At 44.4% G+C, this 22,239-nt stretch overlaps 1 protein-coding gene across 1 annotated transcript in view; it reads left to right on the top strand.

The window, feature by feature from the left end:
- Positions 1–22,239, top strand: part of CTSH (cathepsin H) — a 28,589-nt gene extending 6,350 nt beyond the window's left edge. The window contains exons 6-12 of the mRNA XM_033920841.1: positions 4,715–4,801; positions 6,615–6,670; positions 7,212–7,293; positions 7,817–7,885; positions 12,834–12,940; positions 18,707–18,832; positions 21,845–22,239. Coding sequence (XP_033776732.1) covers positions 4,715–4,801; positions 6,615–6,670; positions 7,212–7,293; positions 7,817–7,885; positions 12,834–12,940; positions 18,707–18,832; positions 21,845–21,920 — 603 coding nt within the window. The 3' untranslated portion in view covers positions 21,921–22,239. The remainder of the gene's footprint in view (positions 1–4,714; positions 4,802–6,614; positions 6,671–7,211; positions 7,294–7,816; positions 7,886–12,833; positions 12,941–18,706; positions 18,833–21,844) is intronic.

The raw sequence follows: 22,239 nt of genomic DNA, 5'->3' as shown, positions 1-22,239 counted from the left end.
AAGTTTCAACGCCAAAAAATGCAAGGTCATGCACCTTGGGAACAAAAATCCATGTAAGACTTACACTCTTAATGGTGAGATCCTAGAGAGAACTGTAGCGGAACGAGACTTAGGGGTAATCATTAGTGAGGACATGAAGACTGCTACTCAAGTGGAGAAAGCTTCATCTAAGGCCAGACAAATCATAGGTTGCATACGCAGGAGTTTCGTTAGCCATAAGCCCGAAGTCATAATGCCATTATATAGGTCCATGGTGAGACCCCATCTGGAATACTGTGTACAATTCTGGAGACCACATTACCGCAAAGATGTGCTGAGACTTGAATCGGTTCAGCGAATGGCCACACGGATGGTCACAGGGCTCAGGGATCTCCCGTTTGAGGAACGGCTGAATAAATTGCAGCTCTACTCACTAGAGGAATGCAGGGAGAGGGGAGACATGATCGAAACATTCAAATACCTCAAGCGCCGTATCGAGGTGAGGGAGGATATCTTCTTCTTCAAGGAACCCACGTCAACACGAGGGCATCCGTGGAAAATCAGGGGAGGGACATTGCATAGCGACACCAGGAAATACTTCTTTACCGAGAGGGTGGTGGATCGATGGAATGGTCTTCCGATACAGGTAATTGAGGCCAGCAGTGTGTCTGATTTTAAAACTAAATGGGATCGACAGGTGGGATCTCTTCACAGAGGGAGGTAAGGGAGGGTCATTGGTGTGGGCAGACTTGATGGGCCTTGGCCCTTACCTGCCGTCATTTTCTATGTTTCTATGAAAAAAATTTTGTCTCCCTTTTTTACATTTTTAGCCATTTTTTCTTCCGCCTGTGCTTTCGCCAGACGTATCTCTCTCTTGGCTTCTTTCAGTTTCACCCTGTAGTCCTTTCTGCACTCCTCTTCTTGGGTTTTTTAATATTTCACGAACGCCAACTCTTTCGCCTTTATTTTTGCCGCCACTAGTTTGGAGAACCATATCGGTTTCCTTTTTCTCTTGTTTTTATTGATTTTCTTCACATAAAGGTCCGTAGCATTTTTATCGCTCCTTTCAGCTTAGACCACTGTCTTTCCACTTCTCTTATGTCCTCCCATCCTAACAGCTCTTTCTACAGGTACTTTCCCATTGCATTAAAGTCCGTATGTTTGAAATCTAGGACTTTAAGTAACGTGCGACCGCTCTCCACTTTAGCCGTTATATCAAACCAAACTGTTTGATGATTGCTACTTCCCAGGTGAGCACCCACTCTAACATTAGAGATACTCTCTCCATATGTGAGGACCAGATCCAATATCGCTTTTTCCCTTGTGGGTTCCGTCACCATTTGACTGAGCAGAGCCTCTTGAAAGGCATCCACAATCTCCCTACTTCTTTCGGATTCAGCAGACGGAACATTCCAGTCCGCATCCAGCAGGTTGAAATCTCCCAACAGCAGAACCTCCTCTTTCCTTCCAAACTTTTGAATATCCACAATCGGATCCTTATCAATTTGCTGCGATTGAGTTGGGGTCTGTAGACTACACCCCCATAGATAGAAGTTCCATCTTCTCTTTTCAGAGCAATCCATATCGCTTCTTCCTCTCCCCAGGTCCCTTGCATTTCGGTCGCTTGGATATTGATCTTTATATAGAGAGCTACTCATAAGGTCAGATTAGGGCACAAATAGCTGTTGAGGAAAGTCTCCGTTTGGTATTAATTCCTCCCACCCTCCCCAAGGCAAAGCTTTTTGATTTATAGGCTCTTCAGCCAACCAGGAACATAGCATTGCTTTGGTAGGATTTTTCTGCCCTTTATTCTTCCAGGTGTAAGTACTTCTGCACCACAGTATGACTGGGAAACATCATGTCATCAAAGCTGCTGCTCGGGTTACAGCTTCTGTCTCTGTGCAGATAGAAAATGTTACCCAGGTAGAGGGAGTGATTCCATGTGCAAGCTGTCTTCAGCTTGAGTCCCTCGTGAAGGAAGTAAAGGAAATGAGTAAGGAGGTGGCAAGACTGAGAAGCATCCGTGAGAATAAGAGGTGCATTGATGAAATGCTTCATGAGGCATCAGATTTCCAGCATTGGGGAAAAAGAGGCTGTGCTGAGGCAAGACAGCTGGATTCAGATTACGGAACACTGCAAGACTGGTACTGTGACTCCACCTGCCCTTGAAATGGAGAACAGGTATGCTGTCCTGGAAGTGGAGGAGATGAGAGCATCCCAAGGAGAGGAAAGACCAAAGCTTGAGATTCCCCAAATTACTGGATCTGGGACCACTAGGAGGCGTAAGGTAGTGGTAGTTGGTGATTCCCTTCTGAGGGGTACAGAAGCATCCATCTGCAGCCCAGACATGATGTCCATGGAGGTGTACTGTCTGCCTGGTACCAAAATCCAAGATGTTACAGAGCACGCACAGATGGCAAAACTAATGTGGAACGCTTTATCATGTCCTGCGTTTAGTGATTCTTGTTGCATTAGGAGCGTGTTAAGTCTCTAAAGCAGTTTCCAGTGCAATAGGTGTATCATTCTAGACAAGTGGCTATCTCCACATAGCCACGAGCCATATGCAGAAGGAATCCACTCTGGATTTTTTTCTGTGACCCTCCTACTTCACCAGGAACTCTACTACCACCTGCAGTTTTTCCCTTCTGCACACGAGCCGTAAGGAGTGTTTTAGTTCTGCTCTCACCTTTTTCTTATTTTATTTGGTGTTTTTAAGTGCTTGGAGCCTATCATCTTTAGTGCCAGCTCTGCCTGCATAGAGAAGAAGCAGACTGAGGTCTGCAGCTGACAGGTCGATCCCAGGTGGTATCTGTTAGCCAGCTTGCACAAGTATTTTGGAGCTTGGAGCCATCCCCGCTTACTTTCCCTCACCTACTGCTTAGCAGGGGTTTGAGTGAAGGCTGTTAGGTATCTGTAGGAGGCTCAGCGGTGTCTCTCCAGCTGAGATTTGTAGAGCGGTGACTTGGTCCACTCTATACACATTTGCAAAGTTCTACAGGGTGGGCATTACGGTACGAGAGGACTCTGCCTTTGGTTCCTCCGTGTTACAGACCAGCGCAGTCAGCCCGCTCTAGATTTCTGGTACTGCTTTTGTATATCCCGCTCGTCTAGAATGACACATCTATTGCATTGGAAAGAGAGATTATGTCCTTACCTTGATAATATCTTTTCCAGTAAATAGGTGTATCATTCTGTACCCCCACTCTGTCCTTCCTGTGCCTGCCTACTGACTCATTCTGTTTGCTCTTCTCCAACGCTGTATCTTAAGAACATAAGATTTGCTGCTGCTGGATCAGACCAGTGGTTCGCTCACGTGGCAGCCTTTAGGTCAAAGACCAGTGCCCTACTAGAGTCTAGCGCCTTACCTGCATATGTTCTGGTCCAGCAGGAACTTATCTAACCTTTTCTTGCTTTTTCCTTCATCACTGTCCACTTAAGAACATAAGCAATGCCTCTGCTGGGTCAGACCTGAGGTTCATAGTGCCCAGCAGTCCGCTCATGCGGCAGCCCAACAGGTCCAGGACCTGTGCAGTAATCCTCTCTATATCCCTCTATCCCCTTTTCCAGCAGGAAATTGTCCAATCCTTTCTTAAACCCAAGTACCGTACTCTGCCCTATTACGTCATCTGGAAGCGCATTCCAGGTGTCCACCACACGTTGGGTAAAGAAGAATTTCCTAGCATTCATTTTGAATGTGTCCTCTTTCAACTTTTCTGAATGCCCTCTTGTTCTTTTATTTTTCGAAAGTTTGAAGAATCTGTCCCTCTCCACTCTCTCTATGCCTTTCATGATCTTGTAAGTCTCTATCATATCCCCTCTTAAGTCTCCTCTTCTCCAGGGAAAAGAGACCCAGTTTCTCCAATCTCTCAGCGTATGAAAGGTTTTCCATACCTTTTATCAGATGTGTCGCTCTCCTCTGAACCCTCTCGAGTAACGCCATATCCTTAAAGTACGGCGACCAATATTGGACACAGTACTCCAGATGCGGGCGCACCATCGCCCGATACAACGGCAGGATAACTTCTTTCGTTCTGGTTGTAATACCCTTCTTGATTATACCTAGCATTCTATTCGCTCTCTTAGCGGCCGCTGCATACTGTACCGTCAGCTTCATTGTCATGTCCACCATTACCCCCAAGTCCCTTTCTTGGGTACTCTCATTCAATAATATTCCTCCCATTGTATAGCTGTACCTCGAGTTTCTGCTTCCCACATGTAATACTTTACATTTCTCAATGCTGAACTTCATCTGCCATCTCGTCGCCCATTCCTCTAGTTTGTTCAAGTCCCTTTGCAATTCTTCACAGTCCTTTTTAGTCCGAGCTCCACTAAATAGTTTGGTCAGTAGCCATTTTTTGAATAATTAATAAGATTATTCTTCAGTATTGTTAAATCATCATTTTGATTTTTCTGGAATGTCAAGATTAGGAAAAACTTTAATGAACAAGCACTTTTTGCTTTTATTGTTAACACTTTTTTTTCTTTTCTTTGGTAGCAAACCTTGTTCATTTTCATATAAGGTTGTTTTTTTTTTTTAATAACTATTAATATATTGCTAAATCCCAGTTCTTTTTTGTTTGTTTTTCTGCATGATAGGTCTGAGTACAAAATGTATTATATTTGGTCCCTTTTTCTCATTGTCTTTCCATAGGATGTTATAAGCCCCTCTGGGTCTTTATTAGATGGTGGAATGGAAAAGCAATGCATAATCCATCTCTGACTTTCTTCTCTTTAGGGTCCTTGTGGGAGTTGCTGGACCTTCTCTACCACGGGCTGTTTGGAATCGGCTGTTGCTATTGCCACTGGACAGTTGTTGCCTCTGGTGAGAGTTGACCATCTCTATCTGTCATATGGGCTGTGTTTATGTGAGAACTGACTAACCTTGTGTTCCTTTCCCTGACTGGGTGCGTGCATGAGGCGTGACTGGCAGACTTAACCTATTCCTCTCTCACGGTATCACTTCCACCTATTCCTCCCTCACGGTATCACTTCCACTGATTCTAATCTTCTGCTTCTATCACTCAGTAGAGCAGGGGTCTCAAAGTCCCTCCTTGAGGGCTGCAATCCAGGCGGGTTTTCAGGATTTCCGCAATGAATATGCATGAGATCTAGGTGCATGCACTGCTTTCAGAATGGCCTACATTTTAAGCGTCTCTTCCTCTACTAGGGAGACGCGTAGGGCCACCTAGGTTCGCCTAAGGCCCTTAGGCGAGCTTAGGCATCTTGCGGGCCTTCCTAGGCTCCCAGAGGCGCCTTCAATATAGGCGGCCTGCCTGGGGAGCATTTTTTTAAAAAACGTGCATCCCGATTGGCTGATTAGACAGCTGTAGGATGCCTACAGCTGCCTAAAATCGGGACGCACTTTGCAGAATCAGGGCCTATATGTATTGCAGACGTAAATTCTCAAAACGGACACATTTCAATTCAGTTGTCCCACAGAAAGGTGGTATATGAAATCCCATGACCCCCCTCCCCCTTACTAAACTAAAAATAAAATAATTTATCTTATCTTTGCTGTCTGGTGATTTTCTCTTTCTAATCATCTCGTTCTGTATCTCTGGTTCTGTCTAGTTCCTTTCTTTTTTTCCTCCTCTTTACTTCCTGAACTATCCATTTTTCACAATCAACTTTTCTTCATGCTGTTCAAATGTCTAGTTTCCATCTCTTCTCTTCCATTCATAGGCACCATCATCCCTCTCCCCATCACTCTATACTCACAATTTCTCTCCTTCTCTCCCCTACCACCATCTCCCTTGTTTTTTCCATTCCTATTTCCATAATTTGGCCCTTTCAAACATCACCCAAACTTCCCCCCTCCCCAGATCTGCAAATCTTCCTGTGCTCTTACCCTCTCCCTCCCCTCTGGCTGGATCTCTCTCTCTCTCCTTCCTCCTCCCTGCCCCCTCCCCGATACGATCTGGTGCAGTTCGGTCTACTCTTTCTCCTCTCTCCCTATGGTTGGCTCTCTGGCCTTCTCTCCCTCTCGCTAACCTTTCATAGCCACTAGCAGTGCTAGTGATTAAAGCAGGTTAGGCAGTTCCAGTCTCTCACGGTTTCTTCAGTCCCTGCTACACTGGAATAGCTAGCACTGCTGGCAGCTGTGAAAGATTAGAGAGAGGGTGTGCAATAGAGACAACTACAGGAGGGAGGGGAGGGAGGAGAGAGACCCAACCCAGTAAACCAGACTATGGGATGGAGGGAGAAGGTGGATATAGTGGATTGTGTCGGGTGGTGGGCAGCTGCAGGTGGAGGTAAATGGTGGCTGCAAGGCAGCTTTCCAGGGAGGGCAAGGTTGGTGGGGAAACAACAGTGACGGCAATACAGCCATTTTTGGAAGACAAAATGGCGCAATTTAGAATGTGGGGTAGGGTGGTGAAAGCAATGCTGGATGGGCATAGGGGGGAGAAGGGACAATTGTGTTAATAACACAGTTAATCATTTAATGTGCTAATCACATTAATGCGTTAAATGTACAGCCCTTATAAACACCTAAAAATACAAGTTCTAAATACGAATGTAGAATGAGCACAGAGGACTTCATGTCTTTCTGTGAATGCCGAGTGACTCCGCGGGAGACAGTGGATCTAGCAGTATTTGTTCTGTGGGATGATGCTTATCTTTACTTTTTTCTGCAGTCAGAGCAGCAGCTGGTAGACTGTGCCCAGGCCTTTAACAATCACGGTTGCAATGGGTGAGTAGTGGGTGCAGGTATTAGAGTGACACTGTTTAACAGGGGCTTCTGATTTATCTTTAAAGATAGATCCAGTATTTTGGAGGTGGGGGCAATGTCTTGTGTGGGTTAAATGTGCCTATGTGTAATAAGAGTGAACTGCATGTATTAGATCTCAGTCTCTGAGAGCAGCTGGTAATGCCTGCCTTAGTGCTTTGCCTTCGCCAGAGAGTCCTTCCTTCTGGAAATCTGGATGCGATCGGTACAGGCAAAAGTCCACCCCGTTTACCCAACACATCCGTCAGATCTTTCAGTTCATGGGAAACCAATGTGCAGCATCCACCCCAGAGATTTTTCTCATCCAGATTAATGGAGGACCTGTTTCAAATGGCAAAACAGCATCAGAAAGGCGAGAATACCAAATGAGTTTCTGAATCCCTTGGCTGGAAGCTGTGCATGCTCCATCATTGAATATCAACCTCCTAAATAAATAGGTTGACTGCCAAAAATGATCTGAATAAAACTCAAAAGCTGCCCATCATCACTTTCTTTTTCTTTTCAGAGGTCTTCCCAGCCAAGCATTCGAGTACATAAAATACAACAAGGGCATTATGTCAGAAACAATTTATCCTTATATTGCACAGGTGAGTCCTGTCAGAAAAGGAGAAGGAAAATAGAAGCCCTGTTTGTGGGAGGTGTCCTCGTCTTTGCCAGAGTAGGGCTGATGAAGAGGGTGAGGAAAGAACACCAAATAATGAGACTAGGGAAAGAATGGAACGGGAGGGGGGAGATGATGAAAGGGCAGGAGTGAGAACTTCATCCAAAGGAGTGTTTGCAGAAGAGGAAAGAGGAAGTGAAAAGCAGAAGCCCTGATGAGGAGTAGGAGGGGAACGATTAGGGTTGAGTGCGTTTCCTGCATAGAGCCTGGGCTAGGGGACAGTATGAGGTTTCTCTTCATAGGGTTCAAGGTATTTCTTTGGAGAAACATTGGCTAAATGGAGCAGAATTTTGAACTCCATGCACAATACAAACTATGTGGGGTGAAATTTTGACTAACTGCAAACCAGCAACAGTGGAAGGGCTGAAAATTGTACTGTTAAGGTGCAAATATTTAAGACTTGACAGCTTGAACTGGGGCTTTGCTAATTCTGAATTTTCTGTGTGCAGAATGGGACCTGCCAATTCCAACCAGACAAAGTAGTTGCTGACGTAAAGGAGGTTGTCAATATAACCATAGTAAGTGTCTCTTCAAAACAACAGTGTGGTCTGATATTTAGCCAGTGGCAATCAGTGCTTTGCTGACCAGCACCGGTGTGCTACCTGGAAATTCATTGTTGGGCGATGTCCAGACTCTGGCTCCCCATCTCAGGTTGTCACTGACTTGGGTGGGGGGGGGGGGGGAATTCAGCATGGAAGCCCATGAGGCAAATTGGATCAAATTGTTCACTATAAAAATTTATTGCAGAAGTGGAGTGACATTGACAGTGTCTGTGACCATTGGGAAGCTAAGATCCACTGAGCAGTTATCAAATGGAGATAAGCCATAATTGTCACATGGACGGTGAAGGCCATGTGGCTTAGCAATCTCAACTGCTGCTGAGCTTTGGTCTGCTGGCTGTAGTAGACCTTGGTCACATTGCACGATAGTGTCTGCGCACTGGTCCAGTAGAAAGACCTTACCGTAAACCATATCGACCAGGGCTTCAATTATTTCCTATCTTTAGACAGGAAGCAGATGGGACTTTGGGTAGTTGATAATGAACCCTAGTAGTTCCAGCACTTGAATAGTTCTGGAAAAGGGTCTTGAGCCCCCTCCCTGGAGGTGCTCTTTATCAGCCAGTTGTTCAGATAGACTAACACAAACTCAAAGTCTGTGTAGCAATGCTGTGACTACCCTAAGAACAGCCATATTGGGACAGACCAATGTTCTATCTAGCCCAGTTTCCTTTTTCCAACAGTGGCCAATCCAAGTCACAGTACTTGGCAGAATCCCAAATAGTAGCAAAATTCCATGCTACTGATCCAGAGTATGTTCACAGTATACACAGGGAAAGATTATGCAAAAAGTCAGCCAAAGTGTGTATAATAGCCAAAAATAAGAACTGACTGTACTGAAAACTAGTGCACAGAGAGTGGAAAGGATTTATAAAGAATATGCTCAGAAAAGTGAAACTCTGAAGAGAGAGTGACAACCCTCTCTTGGGGTAAGAGTTTACCGTCCAGTCATTGCATAATTGATTCAAAAAATCACTCTCTGAGAACTAGTAAAGGTAATAAAAGCTAATTTTAAATCTTGTAATTTCTAAACACAGTCCAGGTTCAAAAAAATTTTGAGATATAAAATATAATAAATCTATTTGGATTTTTGATGATGCACTTATCTTATAAAGATAAACTTGTTATAGGGGTCTCAGGTCTCAACGTGGCCCCGTTTCATGGTCTGCTTCAGGAGACCCAAAATCAATCTTTAAACATTATACGTTGTGATGCATGAGATGATCATTTGCAGAAGGAATTCAAAATTTATATCCATGAGAAGATCATTTGCAGAAGTGTTTCTGATGCTGTTTGGAGCATCTCAGAGAGTGATTTTTTGAATCAATTATGCAATGACTGGACGGTAAACTCTTACCCCAAGAGAGGGTTGTCACTCTCTCTTCAGAGTTTCACTTTTCTGAGCATATTCTTTATAAATCCTTTCCACTCTCTGTGCACTAGTTTTCAGTACAGTCAGTTCTTATTTTTGGCTACTGATCCAGAGTAAGCAGTTGCTTCCCTTATGTCTATCAATAGCATGGTATGAACTTTTCTTAAATCCAGTTATGCTATCCCATTCTCTGGCAATGAGTTCCAGAGCTTAACTGTTCTTTTTAGTAAAAAAATTTCCTATTTGTTTTAAAAAATATTCCCAAGTAATTTCATTGAGTGTCCCCTGGTGGGTTGGTTTTGTTGTTTTTTTTTAACTGTTTAAAAGGGTAAAAAAATCGATTAACTTTTACTCTTTCTACATTACTCAGGATTTTGTAGCCCTCATTCATATTCCCCTTCAGCCATCTCTTTTCCAAGCTGAAGAGCCCCAATATCTCTTTAGTCTTTCCTCATATGAGAGGAGTTCCATCCCCTTTATCGTTTCAGTCACTTGTCTTTGAACCTTTTTGAATTCCGCTATATCTTTTTTGAAATATGGCAACCAGAACTGTGTGCCCACTCCCTCCTGCTATGGCAGAACCCTCCTGTGCCATCCAAAATTGGCAGGAGGGATGCCCACTACCTCCTGTCACCATGGAAACACTCCTCCCCGCCAGCCAAAACCCACAGGAGGGATGCCCATTCCCTCCTGCCCTCTGTGAAATTGGGAGGGGCCTTAAGCCCTTCTCCATGCATCCCAGGATGCACCGGGAAGGGGAAGGCCTGCCATAAATGGCAAAATTTTGCAGTGGTGGGCCTGAAGAGCAGGAAGGAGTGGGCATCCCTCCTATCAACTAATTTACATGTGCTGGGGGGGGGGGGGGTTAAGGGGCATTTGATGCCGGTTCGCAGGCCAGTAGAGGGAGTAAGCGGGGGTGGCGGGAGGAGGTTTTAGCAGTATATGCGTGTGTGTGCTATATAAATTTTTTTACAGAAATGCTTTGTTCCTGTGCGCTATACGCGTATGCACGTTATATGCGTGAAAATACGGTAGACTGCCCATCAGTATTATCTCTTTCTCTCTCCAAGAGATCCCACATGGTAGACTATATTGAGTCATTCAACTGTATAGTTTCAATCGGAGGATTCAAAACACTGGCCGTGTCAGCAGCGGCTCCGATAGTGATAGAGTTTGGCTGCAAGTTAAGTTTCTTCTGAATTCTTTATAATTATTGTTGTTTAAGACAATTATTTACAACATATAATTTTTTTTCAAATGTGGGAGACCAAAGATGAAATTGGTGGCTGAGTGGTTCAATTGAATGCCTCTATTTAGTCCATGAGTGTGGACATGTTGTTTGGTGAAATATATTCTTCTATGTTTCACTGGTTGAAGGATTTAAATGATTGAATAATGCATGCGAGGTTTTATTTATTATTGTTGGCTCCATGTTTGAGGTATGCAACCAAATGAGCCTGTGCATTCCAGTATCCATAATGGAGGCCCTGGACAGCATCAGAGGCTGCCTGGGTTAAGTTCTCCTTGGCAACGAACTGGCGGAGTTCTGCACTTTTGAGTGATCATGTTTGTAAATTCTGCCATACTGGGACAGACTGAAGCTCGATCAAGCCCGGTATCGTTTCCAAGAGTGGCCAACCCAGATCACAAGTACCTGGCAAGATCCTGCTGATCCTAGAAAGAAGCAGTGGATTTCCCCAAGTCCATTTTGATAATGGCTTATGGACTTTTCTTTTAGGAAACCAAACCTTTCATAAACCCTGCTAAGTTAACACTTTTACCGCATTTTCTGGCTTGGAATATTTTCTCTGGTTTGTTTTCAATCTATTAGTGTACTTAGCTTCATTTTGTGCACCCTAGTCCTAGTATTTTTGGAAAGAGTAAACAAGCAATTCACATCTTATTGTTCCATCCCACTTGTTTCATGAGAGCTGGTGGTAATGTATATGGGAGGACAGCAGAAGAGTGAGACTTGGCATTCTTGGCTCTTTTGAGAGCATAGTTGATCTTTTTGTCAATGGGTTGTACAGAGAAGGGTCTCGCACAATTTAATTTGAGCAGCCTTCCAGATGCTGTGACTGTTTATAGCCCCCTTAAGAGGGACCTCAAACATTTCAGCCCTAGGCTCACCATCAGCCTCTAATTTAAATGTATGTAATTTTTGGATTTTTTTTTTCTGTATGTCTTGTTTTATTGTGTATGTATTAATAATAATTTGTACCCTGCTTAGAACTGTGGGATAATTTAGGAGATAGCTAGGATGACCTCAGCCATCTCCCTTACAAAACTAGAAAATGAGCTCCTTTCATGCAGCGTGAAAGGATCTGGCTCCTTCTCAGATGCCCAGAGGTCTGACTCGCATTCAGGCTAGCAGTCCTCACTGGCCTCCAAATGTCTAGCTTAGTGGGCAGGCTCAGGTTGAGAGCACTGGGACACAGTGCAGGACCTAGACCTCGAGGAAGCTTCTTGCCCTGAGGGGCTGGACACTGACACTGTCTCAGCCAGCATCGATGTCAATCCTCTTTGGACGTCGGTGTCGGTGCACAGCCAGGAGTGAGTGCATGGGCCTTCAGGACTGGCTAGACAAACACTGGATCTGATAAAGATGCCCTCGATGCCTTAGCATTGAGAGGCTGCTCCAGCTCCTCCTGGATCTTCTCCTACATGGCAGGCATGGGCAAAGGTGGGGGCTCATTCAGCATAAATCCAAGTCAACAGAAGGTTTGAGGAGGGTCCTGGCCCACTAGAGGCTGGTGCACCAGTGCCAGTTCTCTGAAAGGGCAGCAGCCCGCAGAGCATGGGAGTTTCCCAAGTGTCAGTAAACTGCTGCTCCTGGCACCGTGCCTTGAGGGGTACGGATATCGGTGCCTTTTGGCCTCTGCCTGGTGTCCAAATCCTTACAAAGTCTTGATGCCTTATCCAAGGATGCTTGATGCTGAGGCAGGTGAAGACCTCCTTGATGCTGAGGTATTCTCTATTTGATGCAGCTCTTGGAGACAATGAATATTGAGCTAACATTGATGGGCTGGACTTCTCAGTGTCAAAAATAGTTCTCGATGTTCAAGGGTCCTTTTGATCATCTGTTTACAGAGATGACAAGAGAAAATTGATTAGGCCCCAGGTACAGTGCGCACTAATTATGAGGATCCGTTTTTGAAATGGTCTTGCCACACCTGTGCACCATTCTAAGTTTTATTTAATATACCACGTATTGACAAACTACAACAATTTAAAATTATAATGAAACAGAAAAGAACACTATAAAATGAATAGGAAAGAACAAAATTATTTATTTTTCTTGGGGTGGGGGAGGTAATGGTATTTGATAACCACCTTTCTATGGTACCTTTGCATTTGTACTTTATCTGTCTCTAGTGGGCTTAGAATATATCTAAGTTTTCTACCTGGGGTATTAGAGGGTTAAGTGATTTGCCCAGAATCACAAAGAGCTGAACCCAGGTCCTCAGCCCACTATATTGACCACTAGGCTACTTCTCTACTCCCAGAATCAGACTGTTTCACCTTCTTCTCTCCTAGTACGATGAGATCAGCATGGAGCAGGCTGTAGCCACTCGGAACCCCATCAGCTTTGCCTTTGAAGTGACAGAAGATTTTTTGAACTACAGAAGTGGGGTTTATACAAAGTAAGTGCCTGCTTGGAGCATTGCTACAAACCTGTGTCCTGCCTTCCCATCACTATTTATAGAGTAAGACTCAGCCAAGCAGCATGTAGAGACATTGCACCATTCCCAGAGAGGAAACTGCCCTCCACTGTCCCCCGACATTAGACAGCAGCACAAAGGAAGCCAACCCCTTCCCCACAGTGCTGAGATGGAGCAATGCATTAGCAGAGAGAGAGGAGCTGCTGGACTGGATTAGCAGAGAATGAATATCCCATTCCACCCACCATGTTTGCGCAAAACAAGGCCCCCCTTTCCTATACTGTATACTGGAAGGGAACAGCTTCTCCCTCCATGGTACATGTACAAAGAGCAAGGCTCTCTCCCCTAAACACATACGTGCTAAGGCCTCCACCTAAAAAGAAGACCCTTAACAGGGAGAAAGAAAGAATCCTCTCCCACAGCAACTCTAAAGGAAGAAGTAAGTTTGCACAGCAGCATAGGTATCACTACAGGGTGGCAAGTGGCAGCCCAGTCCTTTCCTCCCTCTAACCCCCAGATTCAGTACTGGCCTACTTCTCTCTATCCCCCATGGGCCCTACTAACCTGCAGTGTTCACCAGCACTGCATTACAACAGGCACTCTCCAGCCAGCCCCAGGGTCCTTCCTTCTGGCACAACCTGTTGCCATGTGGGAAGAATGCAGTAAAAGGAAAACTTTGGGGCTGCCAGCTGCAGCCTGATGTAAATTGATGGCTGCAATGCCAATGAACAATGCAAGGTAGTAGGGCTCATGGGGGTGGGGGGAGAGATAGGAGGCCAGCGCTGGACCCGGGCAAATACCAGACGACTGGAAGATAGCGAATGTCATCCCAATCTACAAAAAAGGATCGAGAGGAGAACCGGGCAACTATAGACCTGTGAGTCTTACGTCGGGAAGATGGTTGAAGCACTAATAAAGGATAGCATAGTGCAACACCTGGAAAATCACAACCTGATGAGAGCTAGTCAACACGGCTTCAGGAAGGGGAAGTCGTGTTTGACGAATTTACTTCAATTTTTTGAGGAGGTGAACAAACAAATTGATAACGGTGAACCGGTAGATATAATATACTTGGACTTCCAGAAAGCGTTCGACAAGGTTCCACATGCAAGGCTTCTGAAGAAACTACAAAGCCATGGAATAGAAGGGGATATACTAAGATGGATAGGTGGATGGCTGGAAAACAGATTGCAGAGGGTGGGCATAAATGGGAAATTCTTGGACTGGGAAAAGGTGACAAGCGGTGTGCCCCAGGGTTCGGTTCTTGGGCCAATCTTGTTCAATATCTTCATAAACGACCTAGAACAGGGGTGTCCAATGTCGGTCCTCGAGGGCCGCAGTCCAGTCGGATTTTCAGGATTTCCCCAATGAATATACATGAGGTCTATTTGCATGCACTGCTTTCATTGTATGCTAATAGATCTCATGCATATTCATTGGGGAAATCCTGAAAACCCAATTGGATTGCGGCCCTCGAGGACTGACATTGGACACCCCTGACCTAGAAGAAGAAACAACAAGTAATTTAATCAAGTTTGCAGACGACACAAAACTATGTAGGGCAGTTGGGTCACAAAAGGACAGAGAAGAACTCCAGAGAGATTTGAACCAGCTAGAAAAATGGGCGGAAAAGTGGCAGATGAAGTTTAATATAGAAAAATGCAAAGTGATGCACCTGGGTAAGAAAAACAAAGAACATGAATACAAAATGTTAGGTGTAACATTGGGCAAGAGCGAACAAGAAAGGGATCTGGGGGTACTGATAGACAAGACCCTGAAGCTGTCGGCTCAATGCGCAGCGGCGGCAAAAAAAAGCAAACAGGATGTTGGGCATGATAAAGAATGGAATCACGAGTAGATCGGCAGATGTCATAATGCCGCTTTACAGAGCAATGGTCAGACCACACTTGGAATACTGTATCCAACACTGGTCTCCCTACCTAAAGAAGGATATAATCCTGCTGGAGAGGGTGCAGAGGCGAGCCACGAAGCTAGTAAAAGGTATCGAGAATTTGAGCTACAACGAACGCCTCGGAAAACTGGGATTGTTCACCCTTGAGAAGAGAAGGCTGCGAGGGGATATGATAGAGACTTTCAAAATACTAAAAGGATTAGACAAAATAGAGCAAGAAACATCGTTATTCACATTGTCAAATGTGACTCGGACAAGAGGTCATGGACTGAAACTGAGGGGCAACAGGCCCAGGACAAATATCAGGAAATTCTGTTTCACACAACGAGTGGTGGACGCTTGGAATGATCTCCCGGAGGAGGTTGTGACAGAGACCACCATTCCGGGATTCAAGGGCAAGTTGGATGCACACCTTCTTGCAAAACACATTGAGACATATGGGTAAACAAGGTCTTCAGCAGGGAACACCTGGATTGGCCTCCACCTGTGCGGGTCGCCGGACTAGATGGACCTAGGTCTGATCCGGTGAATGGCATTTTTTATGTTCTAAGTCAGGCAGGTTGTTATAGGCATATGGTGCAGTAAGGGAGAAGGGACAGAGTCAGGAGTTGGCTGTAGAGAAGAGTACAGACAAGAGAGACTTAGCCTACGAACAGAGTTTCTGGGGCGGAGTATAGAGAGAGATAAGAGTAAAGATAAAAGTAAAGTAATGTAAAGTATTGTATTGTCATCGCCTGGAATTGACCAGCCATCTTCTAATGTAATCCGCTTAGAACCGCAAGGTACAAGCGGAATAGAAATCACTAATGTAATGTAATAAGAGGAAGATTGAGGAGCCGCAGAGTAAATACACTTGTAGGTTAGTAAGAGGAGTTTGAACTGCATATGGAAGCAGACAGGGAGCCAATGAAACGACTTGAGAAGGGAGAATACAAGGTTTGGGGCAGAATTCTGAACAGATTGAAGGGGAGAGAGATGGCTCAGCGGAAGACCTGTGAGAAGCATGCTGCAGTAATCAAGGCAAGAGTTGATGAGAGTGGATGAGGTTCTTGGCAGTGTGTTCAGAAAGGAAAGTCTAGATTTTAGCGATGTTGTATAGAAAGAAGTGACAAGTTTTGGTAGTCTGATAGATATGCAAAGAGAAAGAGATGAGTCAAAGATGATCCCAAGATTCCAAGCTGATGAGACAGGGAGTGTTATCTACTGAAATAGCGAGCGGAGGAAAGGGAGAGGCAAATTTAGGAGGAAGAAAGATAAGGAGTTCAGTCCTGGCCATGTTATATTTTAGATGGCAGTGAGACATCCCAGTAGCAATGGCAGACAGCAGACTGAGACTTGGATCTGGATTCCCATAGAAATTTTGGGCATAGAGAAGTAGATTTGCGAGCCATCAGCATAGAGATGGTACTGGAAGCTGTGGGAGGAGCCAAGGGAGGAAGTTTGGATGGAGAAAAGAAAAGGTCCCAGGACTGAGTCATGAGGTACACCGACTGATAGCTGAATGGTAGCAGAGGATCCTCTGGAACATATGATAAACGTGCAATGGGAAAGATAGGAAGAGAACCATGAGATAACAGAGCCTTGGAATCTAAGTGAGGACAGCATATCAATGAGTAGAGGCCTTTGGATTTGGCCAGGAGAAGGTAATTAGAGACTTTAATAAGGGCGGTTTCCGTAGAATGGAGAGGGCAAAAGCCCGATTGAAAGGGGGTCATGAATAGCTCAAGATGAAAGAAAATCAAGACAACGGTGCTGGAATGCATGTTCAAGTAGCTTGGATAGGAAGGGGAGGAGGGAGATGGGGCGATAGTTGGAGGGGCAGGGTAGGGCCCAGTGATTTTTTTTTTTTTTTTTTGGAGGAGTGGTGGCATAGCTACTTTGTTTTGCATCGTTACGTCAAATTTAATTGATAACATCCTTACATAGACAAACTTGTTTTGAGTCTTTGATTCATACTTTGGTTATCTCAAAGTTGAATTATTGCAATATTATCTATACTGGTCTTCTGAAAATCGCTCTTAAAAAAAATTGCAAACTATCCAAAATACTGCAATTAGGGTATTAACAAATGCCTGAAGATATGACCAAGTTACTTCGTTCCTGAAAGATTCTCATTGGCTTCTGATAAAGTCAAGATTAATGCATAAAGCTTTGACTCAACTTTCAAGGCATTATGGAAAGGGCAACCAGACTATTTAGCTAATATTTTGACCCCATATAGAGCAGCTAGAAATTTACGTTTCACTAATAGTCATCAATTATCCTTACCTTTAGTCCACTTAGTAAGATTAACTTCTCCATGTAATTCTGCCTTTTTTGCTTCTGTACCTTATTTATGGTATTTGTTGCCATTGGAATTATGCAGTGAATTCTCATATTAAATTTAGAAGTCTGTTAAAAACTTACCTTTTTGGATTGTCATACTCAATTGCTTTTTTCAATTTGGGGATTTTTAGTATCATATTGGTACAAACGTTGGGGGGAGAGATTTACAGTTGCTGCTTTTATAAACTTGTGATGTTTTTTCTCTTTTAATTAGAATCTTACTCTTATTATTATTTTTTGTATTTTTACCTTCCTGTTGATGGGAGGTGTTTTTTGTTTTTTAATACTATGTAAACCGCTATGATTTATCGAACAGCGGTCTATAAATATTAATAAATATACAGCATGTTTGAAGGTGTCGGATGCAGTTGAGGATATGGCAGATAGCAAGGATGACAGTAAGATAGCTGGTGATTACACTGTGCAAGCACCCTCATAGTGCATGACTTGGCACTTAACAAGAAACCTTAACTTTTTATTCCACGTCCCTTCTAACCCATCTACATTACAGCCAACACAATCCTCCCATTTACGCACTTTCAGCATCCTGATATTGCTGACATCAAGTATAAAGAAACTCGGGGAAATGATTTGAGGGCTTCATGGAAGACAGTATACAAGTGTTGTAATGGACACTCATGATGTTCTGAGGAGTAGATATTAGTAAGCTGGGCAAGACTACATTTTAACATTAGGTATGGAGAGAGAAGGGCTCAGTAATTATACTCTGGAATTCATTGCCAGAGAATGTGGTGAAATTAGCTTAGCGGGCTTTAAAAAAAGGTTTGGATAAATTCCTAAAAGGGAATTCCATAGGCCACTATTGAGATGGCTTGGCGAAATCCACTGCTTATTTTTAGGATAAGCAGCATAAAATCTAGCTAGGTACTTGGGACCTAGTTGGTCATTATTAAGAACATAAGCAGCGCCTCTGCTGGGTCAGACCAGGGGTCCATCATGTCCAGCAGTCCGCTCACGTGGTGGCCCATCAGATCGATGACCTTATAGTAACCCTCTATCTATACCCTTTTATCCCCTTTTCCTTCAGGAAATTGTCCAATCCCTTCTTGAACTCCAAAACCGTACTCTGTCCTATCATGTCATCTGGAAGCGCATTCCAGGTGTCCTCCACCCATTGGGTAAAGAACTTCCTAGCATTGGTTCTGAATCTGTCCCCTTTTAATTTTTCTGAATGCCCTCTCGTTCTTGTAGTTTTTGAAAGCTTGAAGAATCTGTCCCTCTTCACTTTCTCTATGCCCTTCATGATTTTGTAAGTCTCTCTATCATATTATTGGAAACGGAATACTGGGCTTAATGGACCTTTGGTCTGTCCCAGTATAGCAATTCTTATGAGGGAAGAGAGGAGAAAGCTGGGTGAGGAATTTTCTCTCACTGGTATCCTTTATTAGAAAGAGAGGAGACCTGTTCTTAGCACTGTAGGGAGTGAAATCAGAAATGTGTGTATCTGTCGCATTCTGCTTCATGTAACAATTTTCTTTGTATTACAACAGCCCAAAGTGCCACTCGACTCCAGATAAAGTAAACCATGCTGTGCTGGCTGTGGGATATGCCCAAGAGAATGGAAAGCCTTACTGGATCGTTAAAAACTCCTGGGGAATGGAGTGGGGCATGGATGGGTAAGGAGACTACATTCATTTCACTTCAGAAGGAATCCAGCTTTCCAAATAAAACCAACTCTTACAGTCCACTGACCTCCAAGAAAGCTCAAACCTTATTTGTAGAAAACCCAATTCTAGCCCATTCTCAGTATTATCATCATCCTTATAGCTCTAATGGGTATAATGTTGAGAAGTATCTGGGCATGAAGAATCACTTAACTAAATAGCTTACAGCAGGGGTGCCCACACTTTTTGGGCTTGCGAGCTACTTTTAAAATGACCAAGTCAAAATGATCTACCAACAATAAAATTTAAAAAAACCACAACGCACACTGTACGCATAGAAAATGTTAATTATCATTCCTATTCCAGGGTTTTTCAAAGAGGTCAAAGCAGATGACTCTATGCACTATCACCTCAGTAACAACCATACAAAAATAAACAAATATACCCCCCTCCCTTTTTACTAAACCATGATAGCAGTTTTTAGCGCAGGGAACTGCGCTGAATGCCCAGCGCTGCTCTTGACGCTCATAGGCTCCCTGTGCTAAAAACCTCTATTGCGGTTTAGTAAAAGGGGACCTTAGTGAAAAATATAGACAGCAGATATAAATTCAGACACATTTTGATCACTAAATTTAAAATAAAATCATTTTTCCTACCTTGTCTGGTGATTTCATGAGTCTCTGGTTGCACTTTCTTCTTCTGACTGTGCATCCAATCTTTCTTCCCTTCTTTTAGCCTGTATGCTTCCTCTCCTCCAGACCTCGTTCCCTCCCCCAACTTTTCCTTCCTCTCTCCCTGCCCTTTCTTTCTCTCTGCCTCCCTTTCTTTTTTTTCTGTTTCTCTTCTTTCCTTCTGTCTCCCTGCCTGCCCTTTTTCTTTCTTTCTCCCTGCCCTCCCCCAAGCCACTGCCATCGGGGACCAGGACCCAAACCGCCACCAATAACAGGCCCGAAAGCCGACGCCGCCCCAACCTCTCCCTGCTTCGGCCGACCAGCATCGCGATCGAGCTGTTGGGGGAAATGCTGCCGGGTCCTGCCTTTGCGGAAACAGAAAGTAGGCAGGACCCGGCAGCAAGAAGAGGAAATGCTTCATTAACCTGTCTCCCGCCTTAGCCCGTAGCGAACGCTTGCTTCAGGGCTCTCAACATGTGCGTGCCGGCTTCCCTTCTCCCCATCCTGGACATAACTTCCGGTTTCGAAGGGAAGAGAAGGGAAGCCGGCACGCACACGTTAGAGCCACGGAGCATAAGTTCGCTACGGGCTGAAATCTCCAAGCCTTTTTTTTGTTTTTTTTTAATGTTCAGCGGCGGCGGCAGTAGCAGCAGATGACAGCTGGGCGGACCGCCCAGCTAAAAGGCCCTAGAGAGAACACTGGAGAGGAAGGCTGATCGGCCCGGTAGATCAGGACGGCAACACGAGTCTATCACGGAGCCCGGGATAGGCTCCGCGATCGACTCGCGTTGCCTTCCTGAGCTACTGGTCGATCGTGATCGACGTGTTGGGCACCCTGGCTTACAGCCTAAGTAAGTATTGGAGACAGTGGGAGAGACAATGACAAAGAAATGTAGGGGGAGAAATAGGATTTGGACCCTGACTTCCCTGGTTTACGACCTGTTGTGCTGACCACTAGGCTGTTACTTCACCTCCTCCCTCTTCTGCCTTCCAAGGAAGCTCATTTCAACCCTTCTGCCCTAAGTTTTAAAAGTATTCCATTCTCTCCTTCTCATTTCCCAAGGAGACTTAGTAAATGCTCACTAGCTTTACCACCCCTGGCCTTTCACCTCCATTTCACTCCTTCCTCCCTTTCCCCCGGCACTAACATTTATTCCCCTTTCTCCTCTGAGCTCTTCCAGGAAGCCAGGGGCAAGCAGTACTTACCTGTTATTTCTTCCCACCCATTAGCTCTTTCTGGAGACTAAGGCCCAGATGCACTAAAGTTAGTTTTGACTGCTTTAGTGATGATCGCATTTGCCGACCTGATACACAAAACAGCTCACTGTGTGTTTTTCCCCTTGATCACCCATTTTCTGATCTGCCACTGCTGGGTCAGACCAGTGGTCCATTGTGCCCAGCAGTCCGCTCCTGCGGTGGCCCCTAGGTCAAAGACCAGTGCGCTGAGACCAGCCCTACCTGCGTATGCACAAAAAAAACGCCCCCCCCCCCTGATGAATGGCACCAACACATGACACCCCTCCCCCAGCAGTGCAAAAATGGCAGAAGGGATGCCCACTCTCTCCTGCCAAAGGAGGCCCTCCAAACCATCCCCTATCCTACCCTCTTCCCCCTTCCATAAAAAAATGGCAGGAGGGATGCCCATTCAGACCCCATCTGGTACCTTTTTCACAAATTGGGAGCAGGAGGGATGCAGACTTACCTGCTCAGAGGCCCACTAGTTCAAAATGGTGGGCCTTCCCCTTCCCAGTGCCTAAGGCCCCTCCCCAAGGGTTGAGTACCCATATCTTTCTGTAAACTGTTTGAAACGATGGTAAATAAGGTGTGTGGGGCATGAAAGACTGGAAGTGAGAAACTGTCCCTCATAGACTGGAGTTTCCAGTATCTCTGACAGTGGCTCTTGCCAGATACTATCTATCTGTGACAGAACATGCAACTGGGGGCCATGCTATATCTTAAGCGCCAGACCATAGGCTAAGATGTGCTATCTGTTGAACATTAGGGCTGTGCCAAGGACTTTTGTTACTTAGAAGTAATTGAAGGCAGTCTAAGACTGATGGTATATCTACACTGACAACCCCCAAAATCAGATCAGTTTCATATAATCTCCCATAGGCTGCTGCTGACATTGGTTAGGCCAACAGAAAATGCTGACAGCTAGGACCAATTGAAGGGCACTAACCTCGCAGGCTCTCAATTTGAAGCAGAAAGCCAGTGTGGGACTGGTCTCAACTCATGGCTGGGACTTTTCCTATGCTCTGGTCAGCAGGATGCTTAGAAGTAATAAATAAAAACATCACAACAGGAGAAACAAAGGTGCTTTGCTCCAATTTTCCTTCCTTCTCTTTTCTAGATACTTCCACATTGAGCGTGGAAAGAACATGTGTGGACTGGCAGCCTGTGCATCCTTTCCCATCCCAGAAGTTTAAATCACTCCAGGGCTGAAAGGAAGCTCTGCTATGACAGAGGGTACACCTTACGAGCATCATGTTTAAAGAATTTGTTCAGGGATCCTTATGTTAAATAATAACCTTAAATAAAATTGTTTTTTAAAAGGATTTTTTAAAATAATGAAATGCAGTTGATTAGAAAAAAATATTTTAGCAATAAATTGTCATCTATTCCAAGTATGAAGTGAAAATAAATGAATTTTTTTTTTTTTTTGCTCTTTAATACTTGTTAATCTTCAACTTTGTCATGTAATCATTTTTAAAGATTAGTACTGAATAAATGCTTCTGTTTGACTTC

This window comes from Geotrypetes seraphini, chromosome 14 (genome assembly GCF_902459505.1).
Source record: "Geotrypetes seraphini chromosome 14, aGeoSer1.1, whole genome shotgun sequence".
In the NCBI taxonomy this organism is placed as follows: domain Eukaryota; kingdom Metazoa; phylum Chordata; class Amphibia; order Gymnophiona; family Dermophiidae; genus Geotrypetes; species Geotrypetes seraphini.
The sequence above is the reverse complement of the archived record's forward strand: the minus strand, read 5'-3'. Positions and strand labels throughout refer to the sequence as shown.